This window comes from Podarcis melisellensis (genome assembly GCF_964234715.1).
Source record: "Podarcis melisellensis genome assembly, chromosome: 5".
NCBI lineage: Eukaryota > Metazoa > Chordata > Lepidosauria > Squamata > Lacertidae > Podarcis > Podarcis melisellensis.
In genome coordinates this window covers 11059324-11086223 of record NC_138537.1, presented here as the reverse complement: position 1 = coordinate 11086223, position 26900 = coordinate 11059324, and the positions used below count along the sequence as shown (strand labels likewise).

The following is a 26900-nucleotide window of genomic DNA, read 5'->3' as shown; positions in this document are numbered from 1 at the left end:
ACCCCTCTCCTTTCTTTCCCAGAAAGCCTGCAGGCCCTGCTGCCTTCCGACGTCCAGAGCAAACTCCACTTGCTGATTCCGTGCAGGAAGTTTGACCTCAGCTACGACCTGAATTGCAACAGCCTGTGCTCCGACTTCCAAGAGGACATCACTTTCCGGTTCTCGCTGGGCTGGACGGCCCTCGTCAGCCGGTACCTGGGCCCCAAAAACGCTCACCGGGTGCTGCTGGGCGTGGCGGAGCCGGTTCTTGCAGTGAGTGCTTCGCAGGGTTTTTCTAGGGGGCTTCAGCTTGTGCAGAAGGATCCCGATCCACCGGGTGCAAGTAGCATCTCCAGTGTGACTATGGAAGCCTATGGCTTCTATCTCTGTTCTCTTAATTAGCAGGGCAGCTGCCTGCCTGTGTGTGTTCAAAACGGCATCAAACAGCAACAGTGGGACCTTTTCCTGCTCCTAAGTGCCAATGTGCAACTCCCTTCCAGACCATTAGAGTGGATTTATACCATTTGGCAGGTGATTCCTGCCAGACCTTTGGGGAGCTCAGTGATAGATCATATGCTCTGAATGCAGAAGGTCCCACAGTCAATCCCTGGCATTTTTCGGGCAAGGTTGGGATTGTCACCTGGTCTGAAACCCTGGAGAGCTGTTGCCGTTTCAGTGGAGAAAATGCTGATCTCGATGGATCAATGGTCTGACTCGGAATGAGCCAGCTTCCTTCTGTTCTTATATTCCAGGGCAGGTTTTGGCCTCCTCCCCTAGCCCAGCCCCTGTGTGCGAAGTTATGATCCGTGCAAGTCAAATGGGCCTGTTTTTCCAAGAGGGCAGGAAAAACAGGGAGCGTGGTACTCGACACGCAATCCAACTTTTTTCTGAGTCTCTCTATTGCATCTCAGTTTGCAGAGCAAGCTTGTAGTCCCCGTGACAGCAAAGGTGTGCTTGAAGTTGGGTGGGAAGCACTTGCTGCAACCTCTGCATTGAGTGGGTTGCCAGATAAACTGGGGCTTCAGTACACTGCAGTGCCCCTAGTTCTGCCCCATAACCTGCAGAATTTCTGAGGCCTCGGCTTGCACTCCTTCTGGAAATAGCGCAAGATTTATTTATCATAAGTTAAAACTGGCTTTTGAGATACATTGGTACTTGCCCAGTGCCATTGGGATCGGCTGTGTCCAGTTATGTAAGCATCAGAGCGAAGTGTACAAAATAACGTTGCAGAATTCTGCTTTCTTGGTGCAGAATTTGGACTGCCTGGCTGCAGAATATGCTTGCCCTTTGCTGAAGGTATTTGAAACCCCTTTTGAAGGCTGATGCTCCACCATTAAATAGTTTCATCCAACCCACTGTAGCTCACAAACACACTAATTGTGAGCTGTTTATTTAAAGCTGAGCTCTCCCCGTTCTGGTCTCCTGGAAAGATGGATCTCAGTTTCTGTTCTTCGCCCCTAGATCCCTCGTTCTCTTGCCTCCACTCCTTGTGCTCCCGCTGCTCCTGCTCTGACCCCAGAGAATGCATCACAGGAGGAGCTAATGGTCTCATTGGTTACCAACTTGGCGTCGCTGACCTCCCGGACCTCCATGACCGTCATCATTGTCGGAGGACTTGTGAGTACCCTGCGCAACTCTGACGTAGTGAGAAATCCCGGGAAAGGGTCAGACCTAGGGATGGGCAGCATGTGGCAATGGATTAATTGCCTGTCTAAGGCACCCTTTGTGCCATGGGGGGCTGTTAACCAGGGGAGCAGTGCTAAGGTGTGCAGCACCGCACAGTGGCCCAGCTCACATGCTGCACTGAACTATTGTTTAAAGCCAAACCTGTCTCTCCAACTGTTTTTGAGCTACAGCTCCCATCATCCCTAGCTAGCAGGACCAGTGAGTAGGGATGATGGGGAATTGCAGTCTAAAAACAGCTTGGGAAACCCAAGTTTGGGAAACCCTGGTTTAAAGCAAACTATGGTTTCACCTTGCCAACAAAGGTCCGTATAGTTAAAGCCATGGTTTTCCCAGTAGTGATCTATGGAAGTGAGAGCTGGACCATCAAGAAGGCTGATCGCCGAAGAATTGATGCTTTTGAATTATGGTGCTGGAGGAGACTCTTGAGAGTCCCATGGACTGCAAGAAGATCAAACCGATCCATTCTGAAGGAAATCAGCCCTGAGTGGTCACTGGAAGGTCAGATTGTGAAGCTGAGGCTCCAGTACTTTGGTCACCTCATTAGAAGAGAAGACTCCCTGGAAAAGACCCTGATGTTGGGAAAGATGGAGGACACAAGGAGAAGGGGATGGCAGAGGATGAGATGGTTGGACAGTGTTCTCGAAGCTGCCAGCATGAGTTTGACCAAATTGTGGGAGGCAGTGAAAGACAGGAGGGCCTGGCGTGCTCTGGTCCATGGGGTCACGAAGAGTTGGACACGACTAAATGACTAAACAACAACATGGTTTAGATCCTTGGGTTTATTTTGGGTGGAATTCTGTGTCAGGCTCTTACAAACGTACCATCTCCACAAGCATCATAGCTTGCCAGGTGGAACGATCCTCACTCTCTGTGCCGTTCAGCGGGTTCTCCCTACAGCCCACAAGCCAATTTTGGAGGGCACATCAGGGGGGAAGGTGGGGAAACCCCATTGCACAAGTGAAAGCCCTAGTGCAGGGCTTTTGATGATGGGTCTTATAGGTGACTCCTACCCTTTGTTTTTAACTGTATTTTATCGTGGGTGCACATGTCTTCCTGGGCTCCTGTGAGTAGCAAGGGCAGGATATAAATGTTATGGATAAATTTATAATACTGTGAATGAAAAGTCTCTTCTGCTGCCATGCCACAGACAAAGCAAGGGCAGAGTCTAGTTTTTCCTGTCTGTAGCTTCCAAACAGTCTTCAGGGGCAGACTGCTTGTGGTGCACACTGTGGTAGGCTAGCCTGGATGCATTAAATCAGTGTTTCTCAAACGTGGGTCTCCAGCTGCTGTTGGACTACAACTCCCATCATCCCTAGCTAGCAGGACCAGCCACCAGGGATGATGGGAGTCAGGGATGATGGGAGTTGTAGCCCAACAGCAGCTGGGGATCCACATTTGAGGAGACACTGCATTATTAGACAGATCCTGCTCAAATTCTGACCCTGGTGTTCCTCTTCCAGGTTTGGAGAACGGTTGGCTGGAAGGTCATCTCCCTCTCCCTGAGTTTGTATGGGCTGCTGTATCTCTACGAGAGGCTCACTTGGACGACCAAAGCCAAAGAGCGAGCCTTCAAGCAGCAGTTTGTCAACTACGCCACGGAGAAGCTTCAGATGATCGTCAGCTTCACCAGCGCAAACTGCAGCCATCAGGTGCAACAGTACGTCTTGCCTGTTTCCGTAACTTGGGCTTCTGATCCAGAGGAGCGAAGTTGTAGGGCCGTCTCAGCCGTTTACTCAAAGGGGATCTCTGCAAGGCAACTGGAAGGGGTGGCTGGGTGTTGCAATGCAAAGGACCGAGCGGATTGAACTGAGAAACTTCTGTTAGGTCCCTGAAAGAGCCTGTGACTCAGCTTTGCTTAGGGAAGTTTTTAATGTCTGATGTTTTATTCTATTTTTAATATTTTGTTGGAAGCCGCCCAGAGTGGCTGGGGAAACCCAGCCAGATGGGCGGGGTATTATTATTATTATTATTATTATTATTATTATTATTATTATTATTATTTCCCACCTGCCCTATCCTGAAAGTTCCAGGATGAAGCTACTTCCTTCTCTGTGGCTCATGCCAACTCATTTCTCATCCTCTCCACAGTTATCCCTTAGTAAAGAGACCTTTCAACGTGTGATTAAATTGGTCCAGTGGTACCAGCTTTTCAAAATCTGATAGTAATTTACACCTCCAGAACCCCCTGCCCACCTCCCACCTTGCCCCTTAGTGTCCCTCTAGGTAATTCCACCTGCAGAACCCCAGGGGGCAGTACTCACTTTGGGAACTACTGGTTGAAAGTGGCACATTGGCAGGACCAAAATGGGAGCCACATTTCAGGGTTTCCCTGTTCTTCTGTATAACATACCGTATTTTTCGCCCTATAGGACGCACCGTCCCATAAGGCGCACCTAGTTTTTTTTGGAGGAAATAAAGGGAAAAAAATTATTCCCCCCCCCAGGTGCAGGGCTGGGGCGGGGGAGGCCTGAGCTTCCCCTGACCCCAGCCCCCAAACAGGCAGCTCTCTGCAAGCCATGGGAGCCGAGCGCTGGCTCCCGCTGCTTGCGGAAAGGTCCACAAAGCCTGGAGCGCTGAGCTCAGCGCGCGCAGGCTTCAGCATGCAGGCAACTCTCCGCAAGCAGCGGGAGCGCTCCCGCTGCTTGCGGAGAGGTCCGCGAAGGTGCACACCGACCCCTCTCGCTCTCCAGGCTTCAGCGAAAGCCTGCATTTGCCCCATAGGACGCACACACATTTCCCCTTCATTTTTGGAGGGGAAAAAGTGCGTCCTATAGGGCGAAAAATACGGTATGTCATAAAAAAAGAGGTAGGGTCTCCCCTTGGGCACTTGGTCATCCATGCATATGGCAGGAAATTGGGGCGGGGATGGGGACATCTCATTGCCGTTCCCCCCCCCCCCCCGAGCCTCCAGGGTTGAACAAGTCGGCAGACCTGGGCTTTCCGGGTTTCTCTTTCAGGGAAATGGCCATGACTTTTGCTCGCCTGTGCCAGCAAGTTGACATCACGGAGAGGAACCTGGAAGAAGAGATTACAAGGTTGTCCAAAGAGATTGCTCAGCTGGAGAAAATCCAGAACCACTCAAAGCATCTACGGTAAATGGCTTCTGCAGCTATTGAAATGAGCAGCCCTGAGATGAAATGACTGCTTCACTTTGGCCTTAAGGGGCGTCATAATCTTATGGCTGTGTCTTCAAGCAATATTGGCGATAGGTCTAGAGCAGGCACGTACAACTCTATAGAGACTGCGATCTACTCCCAGTATTTTAAAACTGGGAATGATCTACCCATGGGTAGGCAAACTAAAGCCCAGTGTCCGGATCCGGCCCAATCGCCTTCTAAATCCAGCCCATGGACGGTCCAGGAATCAGTGTGTTTTTACATGAATGGAATGTGTCCTTTTATTTAAAATGTATCTCTGGGTTATTTGTGGGGCATAGGAATTCATTCATCCCCCCCCAAAAAAATATAGTCCGGTCCACCACAAGGTCTGAGTGACAGTGGACCAGCCCCCTGCTGAAAAAGTTTGCTGATCCCTGATCTACCCATTGCACATAGCTGTTGAGCTTTTGGGGGGGGGGTACCAGGAGGGTCTTTTTTACTTTTTGAAAAACTCGTGAGTAAAGCTTAGTTGAATACCACCCTAGTTGTTCAGTGAAGGGTTGCACATTTGATTCCCATATTCTTGCATTGCAGAGGGCTGGACTAGATCCTTAGGGTCTCTTCCAACTCTATGATACTATTCTATTTGGATCAGGCCAGTGGCCCATCTAGTCCAGCACCTGTGGACTCACCTACATTTTAAATGTGAAGTGCAATATACAAATGTGACACTAGAGGGCGAAAGTGAGCTATGCTAAATTCAATGTATTTTTCAAAATGTTTTTATTAAAAAAGCTTTTCCACAGCATTTTTTTTATATGTGTGTAGATCCCACCCTATACTCACAGTGGCCAAATAGATGCATATGGGAAGCACAAATTTGGGCGTACGGTTTTTGATTTTAAGTTTTTACATTGTGCTGCATGTGCGGTATGTGTTAACTTTAGGAAGCTACTGTGAATACTCTTTCAGTGGAACGGAGTAAATATCCTCAGAAATGATTTTTGAAAAGTAATGTGCTGCCACACATATTTCCCCTCTTTTTTTTCGTAGGAAAAAAGCTGTCCGCCTTGAAGATGAGTTTGACTGTTTTACAAAGGATTTTCTCCATAAAAAGAAATGAAGAGAAGGCCTCGTGCTTTTTGGCTGCTCCAGGTGGAATTTACAAGATGACACTATTTCCCATCCCTGCAAAGTCACATGAATTTTTCAAGCCCCCTTTCTTCTACTTTCCCAGTTGCTGCCTGGCTCTTTTGACGCTTAGAAAATGAACTCTGCCTGAGAGCTAGAGGAGCGAAGCAGTATTACCACTGATTGAATCGTTTTGCATCTTTTCTTAGAAAGAGAAATAATTTATATTTACTGGTGCGTACAGAAAATTATTTGGCAGTGTAAAAATAATAAAACTAGCAGACCTATCTAGTATTTTGTATTAGTGTTTGCCTAAAGGACAGCCCCCCTCTTTCTGGCATCCAGGAAGGGAATAGAGCAAATTCACCCCTAATCCTGTGTCAAAGTCTTGTATTAGCTGGAATTCTCTGTGGGAATGTGTGCTGCTGGCTTTTTCCAGGACTCTTGTTACAGAGCTGAAGTATTGTGGTGACAGATTTCCAAAGGGATTTACGAAGTTTGAGTGCAGAGACAATCACTATGGCTGTGCATTAAACAGAGCTCTGGATTTCCCATTCTGTTAAAAGGGACTAAGACCGTCAAATTTTATTGGTCATGCTCTTAAAGCTTTAATGCCCTGGTAATTAGACCTTCTCAGTCAAGATTAGCTAGCAACCTTGTTTGTAGAGAAGAACATGGCTTAGCTCAGAGAACTGTTATGGAGAAACACCCTTTTCAGCGATGGCATACGTCCTTTTGACCCAATGGTAGTTCTTGAAAACCAAACTGATGCTATGCGTATGAAGCTAGAAGAAGGGTGTCTAGTTTTGAGGTGTCTGGAAGTCCAAAATTCATTTTATTTGCCTGGCCCGGGCCAAGCATTTCAAGCTGCATGCCCAAGGTTAACGCTCTTTTAAGACCCTGAAAAGCATCAAGACTATTCTGTTAAGGGGGCAACTGTATAAGCAGAGCGGTCTTTATTGCACACGGACTCTTTTGCTGATGGTGGTTCAATTAGGACCTCAATGATGGTCTGCATCAGGACCTACAACCTGATGTTGCCTCCAGCTCAGGCTTCCTCAATCTTGGCCCTCCAGATGTTTTTGGCCTACAACTCCCATGATTCCTAGCTAACAGAACCAGTGGTCAGGGATTATGGGAATTGTAGTCCCAAAACATCTGGAGGTCCGAGTTTGGCTATGCCTGCTCCAGCTGCTTCAATCTACCATGGTTGCACTGAGTGATGCGAGTTGCTTACCCAAAGCATCTAGAGAGGGGGGCACCAGGTTAGGGATGTCTCATGTGCATAATCAAGGGGCTCTCCTGCTTTTTGATACCCGTCTTCCCATGACAGTTTTCGGTCATTGCATTTTACAAAAAAGAAATGCAGAAGTTTCAGTTGCTCCTACAAGTGATCTTTGAGTTAATGTGTTTGAAACTGATGAATTGATTATTATGAGTGAAGGTGGCGTGGAAGTTTTTTCTTTCTTTTAGGTACAGTTACAAAATATGCATGTTTTTTAAAAACCAAAATGAGAACTTCGTTGTGAAAGAGCCCGTGTTTTTGTAGTGTTGCTTGAACACGAAAATCCACTGCTCAGGAAGGGCTAATAAAACTGCTGGGTTGGTAGAGACTTTTGTTTAGCAAAAAAAAATTGAGGTTCACTCTTGTATTTTTACTCTGGTGCACTGAAATGTCTGATGCGATTCTCCTGCTTGAAGTGGGTGGTGGGTGGGTGTGTTTCATTGTGAATGCAGCCAGTAGGATTTTTAACATTTGATGAATGTGAAACTAAAACTACACCATGAACTGTACAGATTGCAGCTATTTAAGGTCTACGATTCTCTAAAAACGGATAGACTTTCACACATCTTTTGTTATGGCACATTTTTGTAGGTATTTATATTGGCGAAGGAACACAACGAATTTGAAAGCTACTCATTCAGTAGTCATTTATGAGCTGCTTTCTTCATTCACCGTTGTCATACATGTCGTTCCATGTTTCTTTGCTGGCTGTATGTATGAAGATATGACACGTTGGGAGAATTCTGCTCTCTAAACTGCGAAGGCTCGAAGGGGAAACTAAAAACCTCACTGCAATTGGTATTTTCCTCCCAAGATTATCACTTTATTGTTGGAAGTCCTAACTAAATAAACTTCTAGACTTCTTTGGTAGTGAAGTGTCCTGAAATGATTTTAGCCTGCTGCAGTCAAGTGATAGCTCTCGCCCTCTGCTTCAGCTGGGGAAGCTCAACAATTTTCTTAATAGGATTTCTCCACTTGAATGAGGTGCCTCTTCCAGCAAGGTTTCAGCTATTGCAGATCTAGATAAATGCAGGAACCACCAAACTGATTCTAGCATTTCACAATATGTAGTCCAGGCCCAAGCTTAATTGTTGCTGTAGCTAAAATTTAGCTGCTAAACTAAAGCTCATCTAATTCAGGGTCTAACCAAAAAGAATATTGCTTGATCCAAAGAGACTGTTCTTGTTAATAAGCTTTAATCTGTAATTTCTACTTCTTTAAGGGAAGCTATACTTAATTCTAAGTAAAACAGAGTGGTCATATCGGTTGTCCTAAATAAAATGTGATGTTTAACATTCTGCATCTTCCACACTTTCAAGTTAGTTTGTGATGGGAATTTAGGAGCACTGGTGACATTATTAGGATTTCACTTTACATTACTGCCCTGTTTAATTGCAGTGGTCATGTATCACAAAAGGATTTATGCTGGAGCCACAGGCAAAAAATTATAGAATTTGATCACAGCCGAGATTGAGAAGGCATGTGGCAGGAAATGGCTAAGGTTTCTATAGAAGACAGTCTAGAACACACTTTTAAGACCTTACAGTGATTATTTAGTTTAAGCTGGGACTAACTTGTTTTAAAATGGAATTTGACCATTTCTAGAATGCTCGTTTCAAAATGTAGTATGCACACGTGCATAATTTGTGTGTGTGTGTATATATATATATATATATATATGTATATGCGCATACACATTAATTCTTCCCATGTCTATTATTATAGTCAATTTATTACCTTCTAAACCACTATCTCAGGACAATTTAGATATCTAATATTTTGTGATACCAAAATTTCCTTTCCACCTTTTGCTGCCTTGAAGTGGTTTTTATACTAGGCAGCTACTAAATCAAGCAAACAATTTTGCTCATTGCATTTTATCAGCTATACAGGCAAGATTGGAGGGAAAAAATCACATATGAAAGGCAGCCTCCCTCAATTCTGGCAGTATCTCCCCTCTTTCCAGTGTCCCATACTGTTTTGGAGGGTCCCCTGGCAATGGCCTTTATGGAAGCAGACAAGCTCCACTGTCTGAGCAAAGTTTACTCACACTTCTTTGCAGCTACCCCAGTATATATGGTAGTTATGTAATAGATCAGATGCTTAGGCGTATAAAAAATGGTTCTGAACATAAAGAAAGAGATGTAAGTATTATACAGCCATGTCTCATATTAACTCATATTTCCAAAGAAGGAAGAGAGAAGGAAGGAAGGAAGGAAGGAAGGAAGGAAAATGAACCATTGCAGGCAGAGAAATCCTAGTTAAAAGCGGTTTATTGGTTACAATATCAAGTCAGGGTAACATCTTTCACGGAACCACTGTACAAATACAAAGGAAAGGTTTGTTATAGTGGGGGGGGGGGAGGCAGGAATATAAACAATTCATAGCAAGTGATTTTTTTATTTTTTAATCCACAGGGAAGTCTTTATACAACAGCACTGTTAGAAGAACAAATGGCACAAGTCCCTGCACTCTTCTTTTTTAATTAGGTTAAATAAAATAATTTTTAAGACTTTCTGAATACACAATCTAAAAGGCGGTGCAGAATCACTTGGCACCTGGAAATGTTTTGGAAGGTTTTTTTTTCCTCAAAAGAAGCTGGCAGCAAGGTAAAAAGAGAGAACCACACACATACACCAAACCACTGTGCACACACACCCTGGATGTGAAAAGGTTGAAGCAAGTCATTAGAGCGGGAAAACCCCATTCATTTCTGAAAACGGATGCAGTTCCTTTGGATGGCTATGCGAATATACACATGGCGAGATGCGTTGCCGTGAAGAGGAAAGAAAGAGCACCATTGTGTTGTAAAAGCAAAGGCTTGAACTGTCTCTTTAAGATGCCCACATTTAGTCAAAACCGAACGTCGTGTGGCACGAGAAAGGTCAGGCACATATAAAAAAATAATCATCATCGTTTATAAGTCATTAGTAATACTGTTCACGTACTCACCGTAACATCATTGAGCATTTTTAACAGTCTTGCGTGTATTTTACAATCAGTAACTGACTTGAGAAAGGAAAAAGACCATGGCATGCAAGTGCCCCAAACATGGAAGAAGTTGTTTGGGCAGCATGCATGCCAGGCCAAGATAGGAGGCGTAACACAGAGACCCTGAACTTCGAAGGTAAGAGACAGCCATTGGACATTTCTACCTAAGGACCGGGATCCCAAAGAGGGAGCACTGGCTATTTTCCTTCCCAGCTGCAGCCAATGGCATTTAAGATCCTTCTCCCAACCCAACATTCAGGGCTATCTGCTCAGTAGGGAGGGAGAACATTTAAGAAGCCCCACCGCAAATGCACGACTTTGTGTCCCACCCACAGACAGAGGATTTGGCTGGCTGTAGACCTTGTTCACATGGCAAGCCCTATTGCAGCCACAGAGAACTGGGAGGCACTCTGGGCCTGGGTTGGCTTGCCCCATGACCGAAGCCTACGGATGCTTTCCGGGCAACGGGGGCAGCCGGACAGGATGGGATGTCTTTGAACTGTTGTTAAATGGTGGCCAGTTTTCATTTGTTGGCACCCTTGATCCCAGCTGTGTTATTTCTACGGGCCATCTGTCATGGATGCTTTAGCTAAGATTCCTGCATTGCAGGGGGTTGGACTAGATGACCCCTGGAACCCTTCCAACTCTTAAGGTTTTATGATTCTATGAAATGCTACTAGCAGTCACTCTGATGCACAAACTCCTTGAAAGCAACAACTGAAAATGACCTAGTCATGCTGACATCTGAACAACAACAGCACATAAAGTCTAGTGCAGCGGTTCTCAACCTGTGGGTCCCCAGATGTTGTTGGACTACAACTCCCATCATCCCTGAGCTCTGGCCTTGCTAGCTAGGGGTGATGGGAGTTGTAGTTCAACAACATCTGGGGACCCGCAGGTCGAGAAAGGCTGGTCTAGTGGGAGATGGGGAGAGAGGGCAGAGGAAACACTCTTAGAATGTTTTGGCTGTGCTCTGAATTAATATGGAACTTTGCAGTGTGCAAGACCAAGAGTGATTTTCATTTCATGCAGTGCAGCAAATCGTTTCATATCAGGAAACAACATTGCCAATTCATGGGTAACCTTTCTCTTCGGAGGAAAAACCGCTCAAACCCTTGACTCAACCTGGGATGCTCATGTGAGCTAGACCCCCTTGGTTCTCTTAGAAGACGGAGGCTGGCTGATTCACACAAATTGTGGCTCACCCCAAGGCTTGGCTCAATAGGTGGAAAGCGATTTTGCTTTTGAAATATAAACTCATGACAGCAGTTGGCATATCCACGTGGCAAATCGCTGCTCCGCTCCACATCATTTAGTGCAATACATGCGAGTGGAGGCCACCATGGATGTAGCTGGCAGGTAAATTTGTGCAAGAAATTGCAGTAAGGAACAAGGGGTTGAAAAATCTGCCCTAGGGATGCTGATCCTGCTAAAGTAAGCCACAGAACAGCCAAGAACACAGAGGCAAAAATGACGGACCCCTTGCAGGTAAGGATGTACTTCCAGTGTTCAGATGCAAAGTTCAGCTGGCAGTACTCAAATCATGAACTTGAACCCAAATAGGAATGCAAATATTTCAAATATACTACATTCCTTGTGTTGCTGGAAACCAGAGTAATCCTGTAATTGGCCTAGCAATAGCCTTTGGACAGCTTAACATAGGGCACAGCTTGCAAGCCCACGGCACAACTGCCCCTTTCTCTGAACAAGCCCCACTAAAACAAACGGAGGGAACGTTAGGAAACAGCTCTGCCTCTTGCCTATATTCTGTTCATTTCAAGCTGTGTCCAACCTGAATGGTGCTAGGGCAATAGAGACTTGGGACATCTAGCTAAATCAATAGGGTTGGTCTATACCAACAAATGCCGTGTTCATTTTGTAAAGCGGATGTGAGCACTCTGTGCAACCAAGTCCAAAACACTACAAATAAGGAAATTTCCCATCAAAACTCCACAGTTGTGCAGTCGCCTTCAGCCATGCACAATGTACACACATGCAAAAAGAAAAAAGTGCCCTTGGTATCAGCAACATTGAAGAACAGCAAAGCAATGCTTTTGTTACAAGGGCACAGGAGGCAGCTCAGTTTCGACTTAAGATGAAACCGTTTATATCTGTGTGGCAGCCTTGAGAAATCTGGTGCCATCCAGGTGTTTTGGAATATAAATCCCCATCAGCTCCCAGCAGATGGGAGTGGAAGCCTCTGAAAACCACATGCAAACCTGCAAAACCCTCCATTAATTGATCTGTAACTCTCACAAATTGTACTTGGAAAATCATGGGCATCACAAAATACTCATTTCACAGAAGAAAAACCAAGGATGCTCAGAACCACCCTGCCCGGCCCAATGACACAAAAAAGTAGGCAAGGGAAGAAAAATCATTTAAAATATAATATTTTTTGGGAGGGGTAAGGGTCCTTGGCAGACACAAAGGGTTAGTGTACCATGATGCCCATGAGCACCATGTTGGGGACTCCAGGCATACAGCCTCATCTATAAACAAGACATTTCCACGGGTATCCATGCCCAGGGTCACTAATACATGCATTCTAATACATGGTTATAAGTCGTCGCACCCCTTAACTGGCACAAAGCAGAAGCGGCTATGTAACAACATCTGCCAGCTTGCTTGGCTCACTGGCTCATCCATTCTCAATTTCAAAGTTTTTCTGGAGCTACTGTATTTCACTTTTCAATTCAAGGACTGCATTAGTTTTACAAGCGCAAGTCAGTCTTAAGGTCAATTCAAAAGGTGGCTTGTGTTTGTTGTAACAAGGGAGGTTTGTACACAGTTCAGAGTGACTGCCTGAGCATGGAAAGAAAAATAATATAAATCCTGAAACATTACTTGACCCCTATGCTCTCTGGTCCACATGAAAATACAAGTGCGCTTGTGAATTTGGTCCTACACAGACAATAGGTTTGTTAGTGTGCGGAGGAGCAAATTCCTGAAAAATCACAATGTAGTAGTGTCTTTTTTACCCCTGCTAAATCCACTATGCTTGGCACATGAATTGGCACTTTTACTGTTGTAAACCAGGGCAACTCGAAAGGCTGGAATGAGTGATTAAAAATTCAGCTGAAACTTGCCAAAACAGATGGCTCAGCTGCGAGACTGTTTTAATGTCGACAGCTCCTGATATTTGCCAACAGAATTGGGATCGTTTTAAAAGCTTCTCTTTCCCCACACTTTGAGAAATGGGAGCATAACAGCAATGTAAAATTGCATCTTCTGATACTGTGTGCGCAATGAGAAGACAACCAAGGATCCACCTCCCCTGTCCACTCTTTTAATATTTCCAGAAGAGTGTGATTCACTTAATTGATTATAAGCACAGGCACATTTTTTTTACCAGCACCATAAATTGATTCCAGTGATTTCTTTTTATTTTTAAAAGCTATTTCTAACCCTTTGCTGTATTTCAGCAAACAGGTCTTATGAGCTGTGACTGGGTGAACTTCATCTCACACACATTTAACTTTTTTAAGAGGCAGTGTGGCCAGTTTGTTAGGATGATCTTCCATAACACCTGGCTCCCAATTAAAGGCTGAATCTGTAGCAATTAATGGATCAGGATTAACTGGGATGAAATGTTCTAGAGAGAGAGATGAAGACAAAGGGAAATAAATGCCCAAGTTCAGAGAACCTGTGGACCTCCAGATATTCCTGGACTCCAACTCCCATCAAGAGCACCCGCCCAAAGAGCATTTAATGTCATGCCGTTTCTGTGACAGGCACACATAAAAGGCAACTCTGTTCTGCTGTGGAATGTCTGGGTAACTTGGCAGTATTAGAATGAGCTTTCCTAGAGCGGTGCAACTGAGCAGAAGGTTCTAAGAGCCAAGACTTATGCTAGCACACAAATCCCAAGGTTGGAAGAATGCTTGAATGCACTCCCGCTCTTATCATTTCTCCGCATGTGCAAAACATCAGGTGGGTGTTTTCTAGCTGACAAACAGATCAACCTGTGGATTGTACAGGAGAACGAGATTGAATGAGAGGAGCTGCCTTCAAAACATCGTTATGCCCCCACATGGACTTGGAGTGGTATGATCCCATGAGAAACAGCATCTTTGCTAGAAAGTGGCTCAACCTTATACCAGACTGTACAGGCTGATGATTTTATAGCAGGTCAAAACTTCCCATTTACAACTGCTCCAATAAAAACAAACAATTAGCTCAGCAGTTTTTCAGCCTCCGTCCCTCAACTTACAAATTTTAGAGGCTGCTGGAAGGAAGCTCATATAGTCTGCAGACCAAAATATTTCAGTTCTTGCTTGTGAAATGTCTGTCTGATGACCTATTTAAACCCCTGGTGTTTAGAACCCCCCCTGACTGCCAATGGACTAGCCAGGGTCCACAGGCAAATAGGATCAAACCGCCTATTTAAACCAACTGGTCAACAAGCAAGTAAGGCGCTAGGTGTCGCAAGAAGTCGTCAGGGCCTTCTCTCCTGTTGTTGTTTTTCAAAATGGATAGAAACAAAGACAGATCAAGCAGTAATTCAAACACTTCCTGTTATAAAATCCACAAACAGCTCAGTAACGTCACACTTTATCTACAGTAAATTCACTTGGAGGGTGGGGAAATAAAAACATATCAAAACAGCAATCTAAGTTGATCCACCGCAGAACTCAGGAGGAAAGAGACATCTCAGATTAAATGTAGAGCTATATAAATGCAGTTTCTTAAAAAAAATGGCGAACATTATTTCTTTACTTACAGACATAATGTTACATGATTGGCTGCTATGTGTATATTCAGTTATGTACAAAAAAAAAGTACAGAATTAGCCGGGATAGGCACAAACAGAAATCCCTCCAGGAAATATAGCCAAGCCAAACACACAATGGACTGGCTCTTTTAGCTTCTGTCAACCATAAACGTTTTGTCCTGTTCCCCACCCCAATGCATCAAAGTCACCAATTTCTCCCACCCACGACTTCGCTTGATTTTATATATATATATTTATATATTTCATTTACAGAAAGCCTATTTATGCAATAAATCAGTGAGTAGAAAAATTTCACCTGTAAATACAAGGTAGAAATGTTATTTCACAGCAATAGGCTGCAGCATTGATCTCTCCAGATCTCAGTGGAGACGGTGTGCGTGTCTGTGAGTGTGTGTGTGGACTGCCATATTAATTCCAGATTCTGAGAAAACTGTCCCAAGATCCTGTAGCTACAGCCATGCCATCATCAGTAACTCCTAAGCAACTGACTCTGTTGTCATGGCCAGCAAGGACGCCTGGGGAAGAAAACAAAAATAACATTAGGACGGGTGGCCCCAAAAAAAGGCTTATTATTTACCACATTTGTTATCTTGCCATCCTTCCAATATCTTAACAGCAGCATATGTAACCATTTCAACAGCTTCGACAGTAGGATGGCAAAGACAGAAACAATGGCCCGACGCCGTTCAATACGCTTCACAGCTGGGCAGGAATTAAAACCCACATCTCCCGAGCTCAAGTCCAACACTCCATCCCATCATGTCACTCTCCCATCCCATCATGTCCGGCTCTCCCGGAATATGACCAAATGGACAAATTAGACATTGGTGTGAAAGATCAAGGATCAAATCCCAAGCTTGACCACATATATGTCGCCAGGAAGCATTAAACAACCTGCTTGTCTAAAGGTGCAATCATGTTCTGTCTGTGGTCTTTCCAGGAATTAAGCGACTGGATAGTACAGCTGTAAAATGTTCCCAACGGGACTCTAAGTTAGTCTTGAAACTTACCAACTTACCATCAAGTAGCATTCACCGTTCTGATGATCTAGACGAACTCTCATGTTTGAGCATGCGTAAGGTAACCTGCACAGCTTTCATTCCTTTCAAGCTGAGGTTGTGCAAGAGAAGAAATTGCACCCAAAGCCACAAAAATATCCCTCCATTTATTTAATCTGAAGAGAATATTAAAGGTCTCAAAGAATCCAGAAAGCCGTGAGTTTATGACTGATTGGGGATACTGTGTCACCCCATCACTGGGGTTCTCTGGGTGAAGAGTTTCACCAATAAAATGGGGCTGAGGTTGCTGTGTTCATGGAAGAAGATTCAGCTGGAGCGCCCAACTTGAGACTACTTTTTCCACCACTCCTGGTATTGTCCTTAAACCTCATATCTGGCAGGAACTGTTGGTGTTAGTGGAACCATCCTGCTGTGGCTATTCTTATAAAATCGATGGACTAGCCAGGTCCTCCCACACAGCCCTTGGAGCTGTTGCCTCAAGCTGAGCAGCTTCCTTGGCTGCCAGTATGAGCTTTTGAACATGCAGGAATCCCTGAAAGAGCCATTTCTTTCTGTAAGCACGTCAACTAACCTGCACGCTCTCCCTTCAGGGAGTCCCAGACGTTGCAGTTGAAGTCGTCGTAGCCTGCCAACAAGAGGCGGCCGCTCTTCGAGAAAGCGACGGATGTGATCCCACAGATGATGTTGTCGTGGGAGTACATCATGAGCTCCTGGTCAGCTCGCAGGTCAAACAGCCGGCAGGTGGCATCATCAGAGCCAGTGGCAAAGGCATGGCCATTAGGGAAGAACTGGGAAGTGAAACAAGAAGGGTCGTGGTGAAGAGAAACAAATGGGCAACATCAGGAATTGTTTTCCAAAGGGACCAGGTGCCTTTACTAAACTAGCTTATTTCCAGAGTTGTTGGCATGTCTGTCTGTCTCAGAACACAATGAAGGAGTGCCCCTTTGAGGGGTGTAGGAAGGTTGCAGAGCCTGCTGTGGCTGTAGAGGTAAAGGCAGGAGAGACAAGCTTCGTTGCAGCTGGGGCACATGAAGGCATCCATTTGTGCTGCTGTAGATGCACCGTGGCTTTTCTTCTCTCTGCGCTCTTCCCAGAGCACATTTCAGAGTGGACAAGTGTAATTTAAGGACTTGAGGTTTCAATTTACAACAGTGGAGAAGGGGAACCTCAAACCCAGGAGCTGAATGCAGCCCCTCCAGTCCTGTGTCTGGCCCTTACAACTCTTCCCCAGGTCATTCCCCTCAATGGCTCTCTTTGCATGTTTCTTGCCTGGCTGGATGCATCATGGCTTGGCTGGGAAGCAATTTTCTGTCTAAAGAGTCCCATCCATTTCTCTGCCCTTTTTGGCCTGTGGAGCCACCTAACACTGGCATGTGGCCCCTGGAAGATTCCCCACATGGAATGTGGCCCTTAGGTAGAAGGTTCATTGCTCCCATTATACAGAACGCTGGCTTGAAACCTGACGTTAGCAGACACTTTTTTAAAAATGGCAAAAAAGAAAAACGAACCCCTGGTTTCTCTTCCCATCGTTTTACAGCACTTTAAAAAGAAAAGTTAATTTGATCATGCGATAATCTCAGGGATCAGAACTGCTGGATCTGAAAGACTGGCTTTAACAGGGACTTCATGTTCTCCTGCCTTTGCCAGTGCCTCTTCACCACAAACACCCCATGGTTGATAAGAGGCTTTTCTTATCCTGTGTCAAACTGACTTTTTTTGTGTGTGCTTTCCTCACAGCAGCCAACCTGCCAATATTCCATGACCCACTCATCCACGTTTGACCACACTTGTGGCAGCTCCCTCAACACCCTGAAGTGCACGCGCATGACAACACCGTTTAAATTCATTATTTTCCCTCTCGGTGTATTTGAGCATAGCTAGCCACTTACACAAACTGCATTGATGTCAGACACATGCCCTGTGAAAGACTGCCTGCACATTCCGTCTCGGATATCCCAGAGCTTGGATGACGCGTCACAGGCACCCGAAACAAAGGTGCTCATGTCTGGGCTTAGAGAGAGACTCATGACATCACCGGTATGCCCCGTAAAAGCAGTAGTCTGCTGGCCAGTCTCAATGTCCCATAGAGCGCTGTGAGCAAAAGAAAAACATTTGAACACAGAAGGTTAAAACACGCAGTCCCGACAGTTCGAGGCATGTCACGAAAGAAAACCCAAGAAACTCACCAGGTGGTATCTCCTGAGCTTGTGACTATTTGGTTGTCGTCTAGAAAGCGACAACAAGACAAATACCCTAGAAATGCGAAACAGGAAACATGTCAGTGGCAAAACCCATCACTTAAGAAGAGATCCAAAATGCAGATTGTGTGCGTTATGTAATTGAAATCCAGTGCCCAGCTTTTATTCATTTAAATTATTTTCAACCCTCAAGGCTGCAAAGGTTTGGTGTTAGGTGGGCATCTCAGGAGCTGGGAAGAAGCTGAACAGTTAAGTAGATGAGTAATTCTTCTCCAAATGAATGGTGGTGTATAAATTCTAATTCTAATAACAACAGCGCAGCAGCACCTAGGCCATATTGAGTCATACACTGGAATACGCTTCCAGGTGCCAACCTTAAATCTCCTATTCAGCTTCAGGAATAAAACGTCTCTCTGTCAGCAACCATGCCTTAATTCACAAGGAGTCAGCACAGTGGGAGAGAACACTGCTCTCTGCCACTCCAGATTTGGCTGCAGCCTCTCCTCAGTCCAGCTGTAGGCAGGCCGCTGGAGCAGGGATAGAGCACGGAAACCAGGCAAGATAGAAATAAAAATTTAAAAATAGTGTGGCTCCCCAAAGGGGTTATCCCCAAAGGAATACAGCCCTAAATATAAAAGAGGTTCCCCACCGAACTTAAAACAGCCAGCCAAATGTCTCGTAGAAAATATTTAGGAAGCATGCTGTTGTTGTTATATATATATATATATAAAATGCTCAACCAACAGATGTTTAACGGTCAGGGTGCCCAACAAAGCCATAGGGCCTTCCCCTTTCAGCTGTCCACTGTCCAGTGCGATCACATCTCAGGTGAGCAGGAATTCCCAAGGCCAGACTGTGTGTAGCTCTCAATACACTTCACTTGGAACTGTAAAATCATACAAACTATGTGCACATGTTGACATGTTTGCTTAAATGCATTCAGGTTGCAGATTCACCCCTTCTTGACTATTACCTTTTGACACCTTCACACAGAATTTGGACTAGGAACAATGGCTGCTCATTTGCAAGCCATTAGCAGAAATTTCAAGTCTCTCTCCCCCACCCTCCAAATTCTTTTATGGCCGCTATAGTACAGCACTGAGGACAGACCAGGTTGGACCGACCCGCAGGCTTGCAGGAGCTACTTTTTAAAAAAACCAACAATCCTCAGATTCAGAAACCTGGAGCCAGGTTGGACATAAACTTGGACTTGAAAAATAGGGTGCCTCTGAGCTCATGCTCAGTGCAGGAATTTCAGCACCACAACAAAGTAGTACACAGTCCTTACTGAGAAATTCACCAGTTGATCACAATCTCTCTTCCCTATACCCACGGAATACAGCATTAGGTTTGGACAGAAGAACCTTAGGCCACAACTTGCGCAATCAAATTCTGGTTTAAAGCCTGGCTTGTTGGGAAGCTATTCATCATAGCTCCCCAGTTTGCATTTAATGGGAAGATGCAATGAACGGTGGCTTTCTGGTTGGTTGTGCCACTGGTGGAAGGGAGAAGTGAAACTGCAGCAAAAGGGTCGTGGGAGAATGAAGTCATAAGGTTAAAACACGGCTTGGCAATGACACTGGCTGATAAGACACATTAGCTCAGCAATTGGGAAATGTGTGGTTTTTTTCGGGGGGGGGGGGATGTTGGCATTGAAAGCAGACAGGATAGAAGATGACCGGTTGTAGCAGAACAGTTTCTGCCACAACAAATCTATCTAGTTATGTATTCACTTTCGACTCCTCTGCTTTTAGGGAAGTTCAAATAAAGTCACAATTTAGGGAATTGCAGAAGTTCAAATAAAGTTCATCGAAACAAATAGAAACAGAAGCCTGCTGACCAGTATGTCCGGGTAGCTCTCTGCTCACTCGTACGTTGCCCTCTCGTGTCTTCAGGTTGTATATGGAGCAGATGTTGTCCAATCCACCACAGGCGACGTAATTGCCAGATGGGGCGTATGCACAGGTCATGACCCAGGAAGATCTTAAAGGAATGGCATGCATCTTCAGAGCGGAAGGGAGGGAAAAAACACAGTTAGAAGGGAAAGGTTGCCCCCTGAGCATGAATAAACTTCTTCCAGAACCATATGCAGGCTTCGCCAGGGTTGCCTGAGCTGCCACTGCCACACTGAGAGATGCTGTTCATTCACAGAGCCTGCTCTCCAGATGAAGAACCAAGATTTCATGGCGAATATTGAGAGAACAACATTACGAAGTGAGGGAATATATATATTTATGTTCTCAAATTGCAACTTCCCCAATTTTACTTGGATTTGCGTAAGGTCAGAACATTTTAAACAGGTGTTATGATATTCCCCTCAACAAGAAGCAAGCATCTCAGCAGGCTGCTCAATCACTGTGTCCTCAAGAAGAAGTCAGTCAGTATTTTTATTTCTCTGCATCATTATTAATATTTTATTTACTAACTGGAGTTACATATTCCTGTGACACATTGACAGAGTATAGAATCACAATTAAAACACGTGGCACAGAACAGTCTAAAAGACAAACTGCTTTGTGTAAACCTCTTTTGAGGTTGGATTGTTGCTGGGGTGTTTGTTTGGTTTTTACAGTCAGGTATATAAATTTTATGAAATCGATAAAAATTAAAATACAAGCAGAGGAGTGCTTTCAGACATTGTAAGCAAGTTTTAAAACAGGAGTCGATACACTTTGCCCAAACACTGAAAGCATTTGGCTCTGCTTTAGATTATGTTCCAATGTCTCCTACGTTTTCTTCAATTTACTGATAGCCTTCAGTAACCTGCCCTGTGGCATAACATAAAGGTAAAGGTAAAGGGACCCCTGACCATTAGGTCCAATTGCGGACGACTCTGGGTGGCGGCGCTTATCTCGCTTTATTGGCCAAGGGAGCCGGCGTACAGCTTCCAGGTCATGTGGCCAGCATGACTAAGCCGCTTCTGGCGAATCAGAGCAGCACAAGGAAACGCCGTTTACCTTCCTGTTGGAGCGGTACCTATTTATCTACTTGCACTTTGACGTGCTTTCAAACTGCTAGGTTGGCAGGAGCAGGGACCGAGCAACGGGAGCTCACCCCGTCGCAGGGATTCGAACCGCCGACCTTCTAATCGGCAAGTCCTAGCTCTGTGGTTTAACCCACAGCGCCACCCGCGTCCCTGTGGCATAACATATTGTATTATTATTATTATCATTTAATTCATTAACTAAGCACTTTCCCTAGTCCTCCAAGCAAGCATGGAGAAAAGTGGATAGATCTGCCAAGTTCTGCTTGCCAAATTACAGCTACCCCTACTGCCCAACCTAGAAGTGTGTAGTTCCCAGGCTTCCCCTTTCTCAAAGAGCAGGATGCTACCCTTGACCTTGTGCTACACCTCTGAAGTGCAGCATGAGGTTTGGGGTGGGGGAGAGAAGTGCCTGCTCTCTTTCCAGCTCTATGCTTGGAGCTGAAGATTGGGGGTGGGCAGAAAATGGGCCTGCCCCCCAATAACTCAATGTATGCCATGGGGAAGAGAGGTCTGCTTCTGCACTCCATGGGTGCTACAAATAACCCTCAAGCAGAGTGGCAAGTCCAAACACTTCTGCCACATTTCCAGCTCAGCACTGAAAGTTGCGGGGATGCAGAGAGGTGCCTCTGTCTGTAACTCCAGGCTCATATTGCTCACCAGAGCATGGCTTTCTGGCTTCCCTCTGGCCATAGCAAACTGAACGAGTCCAAGTTTTTCAAACCTGGGATTTTTATGGTCCCAAGCAAGTCCAGAAGCAAACAGAGACCTCACTGGGAATCAGAGGCAGCTGATTTTGCCGGCCACTAAACAGATGCACAGATCGTCAACCAGACTAGACAAGATAAAGCTTCTGCTTTCTCATGGGGTAAATTTAAGAACTGGGCATATTTCAAAAAGCACCACCTTTTCAGATTGCAATGCAGCTGCTTTATATCTAAGAAACCTGCCATTCCGAAAAGATACCTGTAACCCCACATCAATAGATGACGCCCCCCTCAGAAATAGACAAGAGACCCACAGTGTTTTCCCCAAGCAAGTGAGCCGCTGTTGTTAAGAGCAATGAGATGGAAGAGTCAATGAGAGGCTTGAGTAAGTAAGTTTAAAAAATAACAATAAACGAAAGCAGAGTTAGAATTCTTGGAGGGTGGAGAAAATAAAAAGCAAAAGAGTCAATAGAGGGGGGAAACAGAAAAAGTAGTACTTCAGGTAGAGAGCAAAAAGAAAATAAAAATAGCAGTGGAAACAAAAAAGCAAGCCCACCAGCGATAGGCACATAAAAAAATGCCAAAATGGATTACTTTTTTAAAAAACAAAAACTCTACCTTGTTTGTTGTGTAACTATCCCAAATAATTAATTTTCCATCTTGGGAAGCGCTCACTAGTAGCCTAAAGATAACCACAAAACACACATACACACACAAAAAAGACATTATCAAGTTAACTTTGTGCCTCCTTTGCTAGGTTTCAAATTTGGTAAGCGTCACGTATATGCATCCGGCCGTTCACCAAGACCCTGATTTTGCCTTTTCCTCTTGCAAGACGCATCAGCAGAGGATGTCTAGGCAACATGTTGCAAAGTCAATCGTGCTTTACTTTTACTGAACTCTAAACAAATGCCCGACATTCTAGCAGGGGTGGAGAGATGGACAGAAAGGGTTCCTGTATACTGTTATCTCCCCTTAAGAGCAGGCCTAAGGACCCAGGGTCAGGTATGGCAGATTCCCCAAATGCAATGCTCTCATAGGAGTAATGCCAGCTGTTCATTTACGCAGAGGGAAAGGAAATATGTGTTCTCCAGACAGCTTTCAGGTAGGGAAAACGTAGCCTACCCTCCCGATGATGATGGCAGTTTCTTGTTCATGGAGGAATTAAAGGTGCAGGTTTTTGCATACCGTGAACGGTCTTGCTGATTGCAGCCTTATTAATTTTGGCATGTGGGCTTCCATAGAAACAATTAAAACCACTTCTACCTGTGTAACTCTTCCACCCCTTTTCTTGATGCAAGAGACAGAAAGAACTCTGGAACCAAAATATATATTGTTTAACCGCTAAAGGAGTTTCCAAGATTGTATGGCTTACTGAGGACGAACAGGTTAAATGCTTGCATTTGCTTTTAAGTATTTTTTAAAAAACCTTTTTTTTCCCCAGTAGTATTTTCTTCTGGTACTTCTATATATTCAAATCTAGTATTTTATGAAGCTTGTCCATAGCATAGCTAAGCCTCCCTACCAAATGACTGGGTCTTTAAGGGGGATCAAGGGCTCCTTGAACATGTAAATGTTTTGTTGCTGTTTGCTGTGCTTAATTTATGAATATATTTATAGCATGCAGGTGCTCATGTGGGGCTGTAGAGTGCACACGGCTTTCCCCCAACAATGGCAAGAATCCTCCGACATGCACATCAGCTCTCTGTACAAACCTTGAATCGGATCCCCAATGCATGGCATATATTTTAGCTAGATGGCCTCTCAAGGTACGTCTTGTGCGCATCTGGATTCGGCCCACCGAGTCAAGGCTTGTGGTGATCTAGGCAGGAAAGGAGAAGAACATGCATTACTCCAAGCCTTCTTCCTGGGCACAGTAAGACTACAGAACATCTAAATACTGAGGACACTTTCACAGGTGAATCTTACAGCAACATTTTTGGAAAGGGACAGACCAACTGAGATCTGGCATCAACGTTATCAGGCTCCAGCTTCCAGACTGAATCTCTACGTGGAAACTCAGCATGTTGTAGAAGATTTCTGGTGCATGTTTTAGGAGGCACTGCAGCAGATAGCTCCCAGAGTAAATATCTCATGTGTGAAGGAGCCCAAGTCTATAACCAGGAGGTACCAGGGCTTCTGATAATGAAGTAACCATTTAACGAGCATTATGCAATTAAGTAATAGGCACATTCCACAGTAACTCACTTTAATCAAGCCTGGTTGAAATCAAGTGAATGGGTTTTACACGGAAGTTATTACTTTATTAGCAGCCGAAGCTTCATCCATTTCGTTTATGAATTGAGGCATCTCAAAGCAATTTAAAACTTATATAGAACAGTTTCATATATAAAAATTACACACACACACACACACACACACCAGTTTAAAAACAGCAGCAGCAGATACATAAAACCAATTCCAATCCACTACAGATATCAGCTGGGATAAATATCTCCATTTGTTGAAAATGGAATATCTTTAGCAGACACTGAAAATGCAACAGATAAGCTGCCAGTCTGATACAGTGGTGCCTCGCAAGACGAAATTAATCCGTTCTGTGAGGCTCTTCGTTTAGCGGTTTTTTCGTCTTGCGAAGCAAGCCCATTGACAGCTTAGCGGATTAGCGGTTTAGCAGCTTTTAGCGATCAGCTGTTAAGCGGCTTATCAGCGGATCAGCTGTTAAGCGGCTTATCAGCGGATCAGCTGATAAGCGGCTTAGCGGCTTAGGAAAAGGGGGGGAAAGGGGAAAAAACCCGCAGGAACTCGCAAGACATTTTCGTCTTGCGAAGCAGGCCCATAAGGAAATTCGTTTTGCGGAGCGCCTCAAAAATGGAAAACCCTTTCGTCTAGCGGGTTTTCCATCTTGCGAGGCGTTCGTCTTGCGGGGCACCACTGTATATATTGTGGGGAGCTTCAGAGGGCAAGTGCTTCCACAGGAAAGGCCCAATTTTGACATCGTAAAAATGGATCTTCTGAAACGATGGTAGCTGCACGATGCCCTTGGAGTTTAATGAGTATGTACTGGGTAAGGTGATATTTCAAGTTCCCCATGGATTGCATGAACTATGCAAGGTGCATAGTTATTATTCGTCCACGTGAATAAAAATGTACTACTTGACTTTGTGTCCTAAACCTTTTAGCTACAGCAATATCCCCTCCCTTGAAATGCCCCACAGAAATTTCCCCACAGGCAAGAATGAACGTCTTTGTCTTTTAGTTTATCTGGTTGTTTTATGTTTCCGATACTGATTTTATTTCACCCTAACTGTTTATTTTATTGCAGTTAGCAGAGTAGGGGGCTTCAGTCGGCAAGGTAGAATATTTGTATAAAACACGCATACATACCTGAGCAAGAGTGGTGTCACTACACGCTTTTCTAGCATCCTTTAAAATAAAACAAACAAATATCAATCTACGCAGAAGAAATTGGAATTTGAAGAACAGTGTTATCATGGAGCTTGATTCTAGCTTCCTCCTTCTTGGCACAGTTAGCTTTCTATACACCGTGAGTTTTATCCTTGAAATGTGTGTTCAAACATGTCAAACACTACCTGAAGCTTAAAGTAGCTCAGTCGTGTAGTGCAGTCAAAATCCTCCACGACAGCAAGCTTTCTTTCTCAGTTGATGACAAGTGTGAAAAGAGATTATACTACCACACATTGGCTTGCTCAGCCTGACCCCTTAATCTCAGCCTTCAATCCTGAACCCATCATGGGTGATAATGGAACTCGGAATCAGGGTATAAACACTGGCTGTTTGTTCTTAGCCTGTGCTAGAGCATCACAGCCACAGGGGGGAAAGCTCACACATGCACCCCTTGACTCTGAATCCGTCACAGGAGCTGAGCAAGACAGCTCTGGAAAGCTCTCAGGAATGAATGCTGATTTCATTCACACATGCAGTGAGGAGACCCTAAGGAGGCCCAGCACTGTATCCCAAGAGCTTTTAAAATACAGCACCAGCCCCCCATTGGCGCTTTGCCCACCAAGTAAAGAACTCATGGGAAAGGTGTTGGGAAGGGAAAGGAGGCAAACTCCATTTTTTTCTCCTCAATATGTTCACGGATCCCAACAGCATCAACAGCATCAAAAAAGAAACTCCTTACTCTGATTTGATTCCGGAGTTGTTCCGCCTCCTGCCGCAACTGCTCCAGTTCACTCATTCTCCTGAATGACTCTCTTTCCCACCTTCACTGTACTTTTGAAGAAGATGTCTGCCAACAAAGAGGGAGGAAATAAAGAAAATAATACCTTCTTCACCTCCCAACACATCACAAGAGACAAAAATACAACTTACTGAAGTTCAGGGCCAAGATGCCATTTCAGCTAGGGAATCCCTTGCTCATAAACCTCAGTAAGGGAAAGACAAAGATGATGGGAAAGATACAAGCATTTCTCCTTCCTCGGTTCTAATGCACAAGACACAGGGCAGGTGCAACACAGTCAAATAAGGCAGCCATGCATTCTGAACAGGAAACAAGCAAAGATACTGGAAGCCCAAGGATAGCATTTTGGCCACAGGAACAGTATTTTTGCCCAATGATCTTAGCAGGCTTAAAATACAAGCAACTCGTTGCCCCCCAAAGAGGGCTTTTGCTGGCATTTCACATTTTGTGTTCTTAACAAGCAGCACAACATAACTTTTATTTCATTCTCTTTATATTATTTATTTGTATCACGGATATCTCTGGAAACAGTAAATTGATGCGGCTCAAAGCTTTCAAAAGATGCTTCAGCCTCATTAGGCACCGAGGTGAAAATTTAATTACCTTAAAAGCAGCTCTTTATTCACTTAACAATGCCATATTGCAGTGAATGCATTAGCTCCTTGAACGTGGAGAGATCTTTCCCAGGAAGGGAGGGAGCAAAGGGATGAAGTCAGATTCGCAAACATATCCACATGACACACACTGAAAAATAACATGTCTTGTGCTTCCTGAAAAGCACAAAATATAAAATACTTCCACACCCAATTCTTGTTTAAGGGATGCAAGGCCACACTTTGCAGCATAATGGAAAAAGTTCCCAATAAAAGGTTTGAACAAAGTGAACACAACTCCAAGCTTTCAGTCTATGTCATCCTCAG

General features: G+C 44.6%; 2 protein-coding genes across 3 annotated transcripts in view; one reads left to right on the top strand and one right to left on the bottom strand.

The window, feature by feature from the left end:
* Window positions 1–8049, top strand: part of MFN1 (mitofusin 1) — a 35591-nt gene extending 27542 nt beyond the window's left edge. The window contains exons 14-18 of the mRNA XM_081910940.1: window positions 23–252; window positions 1441–1596; window positions 3126–3322; window positions 4623–4757; window positions 5817–8049. Of these exons, the coding sequence (XP_081767066.1) occupies window positions 23–252; window positions 1441–1596; window positions 3126–3322; window positions 4623–4757; window positions 5817–5886 (788 nt within the window). The 3' untranslated portion in view covers window positions 5887–8049. The remainder of the gene's footprint in view (window positions 1–22; window positions 253–1440; window positions 1597–3125; window positions 3323–4622; window positions 4758–5816) is intronic.
* Window positions 8050–9434: 1385 nt separating this feature from the next.
* Window positions 9435–26900, bottom strand: part of GNB4 (G protein subunit beta 4) — a 39651-nt gene continuing 22185 nt past the window's right edge. For both annotated transcript variants that reach the window (XM_081911334.1, XM_081911335.1), the window contains exons 2-10: window positions 25921–26028; window positions 25161–25199; window positions 23528–23634; window positions 22431–22494; window positions 19963–20125; window positions 18111–18177; window positions 17814–18015; window positions 16496–16712; window positions 9435–15420 (exon numbers count right to left, since the gene is read on the bottom strand). In XM_081911334.1, coding sequence (XP_081767460.1) covers window positions 15314–15420; window positions 16496–16712; window positions 17814–18015; window positions 18111–18177; window positions 19963–20125; window positions 22431–22494; window positions 23528–23634; window positions 25161–25199; window positions 25921–25977 — 1023 coding nt within the window. In that variant the 5' untranslated portion in view covers window positions 25978–26028 and the 3' untranslated portion in view covers window positions 9435–15313. The remainder of the gene's footprint in view (window positions 15421–16495; window positions 16713–17813; window positions 18016–18110; window positions 18178–19962; window positions 20126–22430; window positions 22495–23527; window positions 23635–25160; window positions 25200–25920; window positions 26029–26900) is intronic.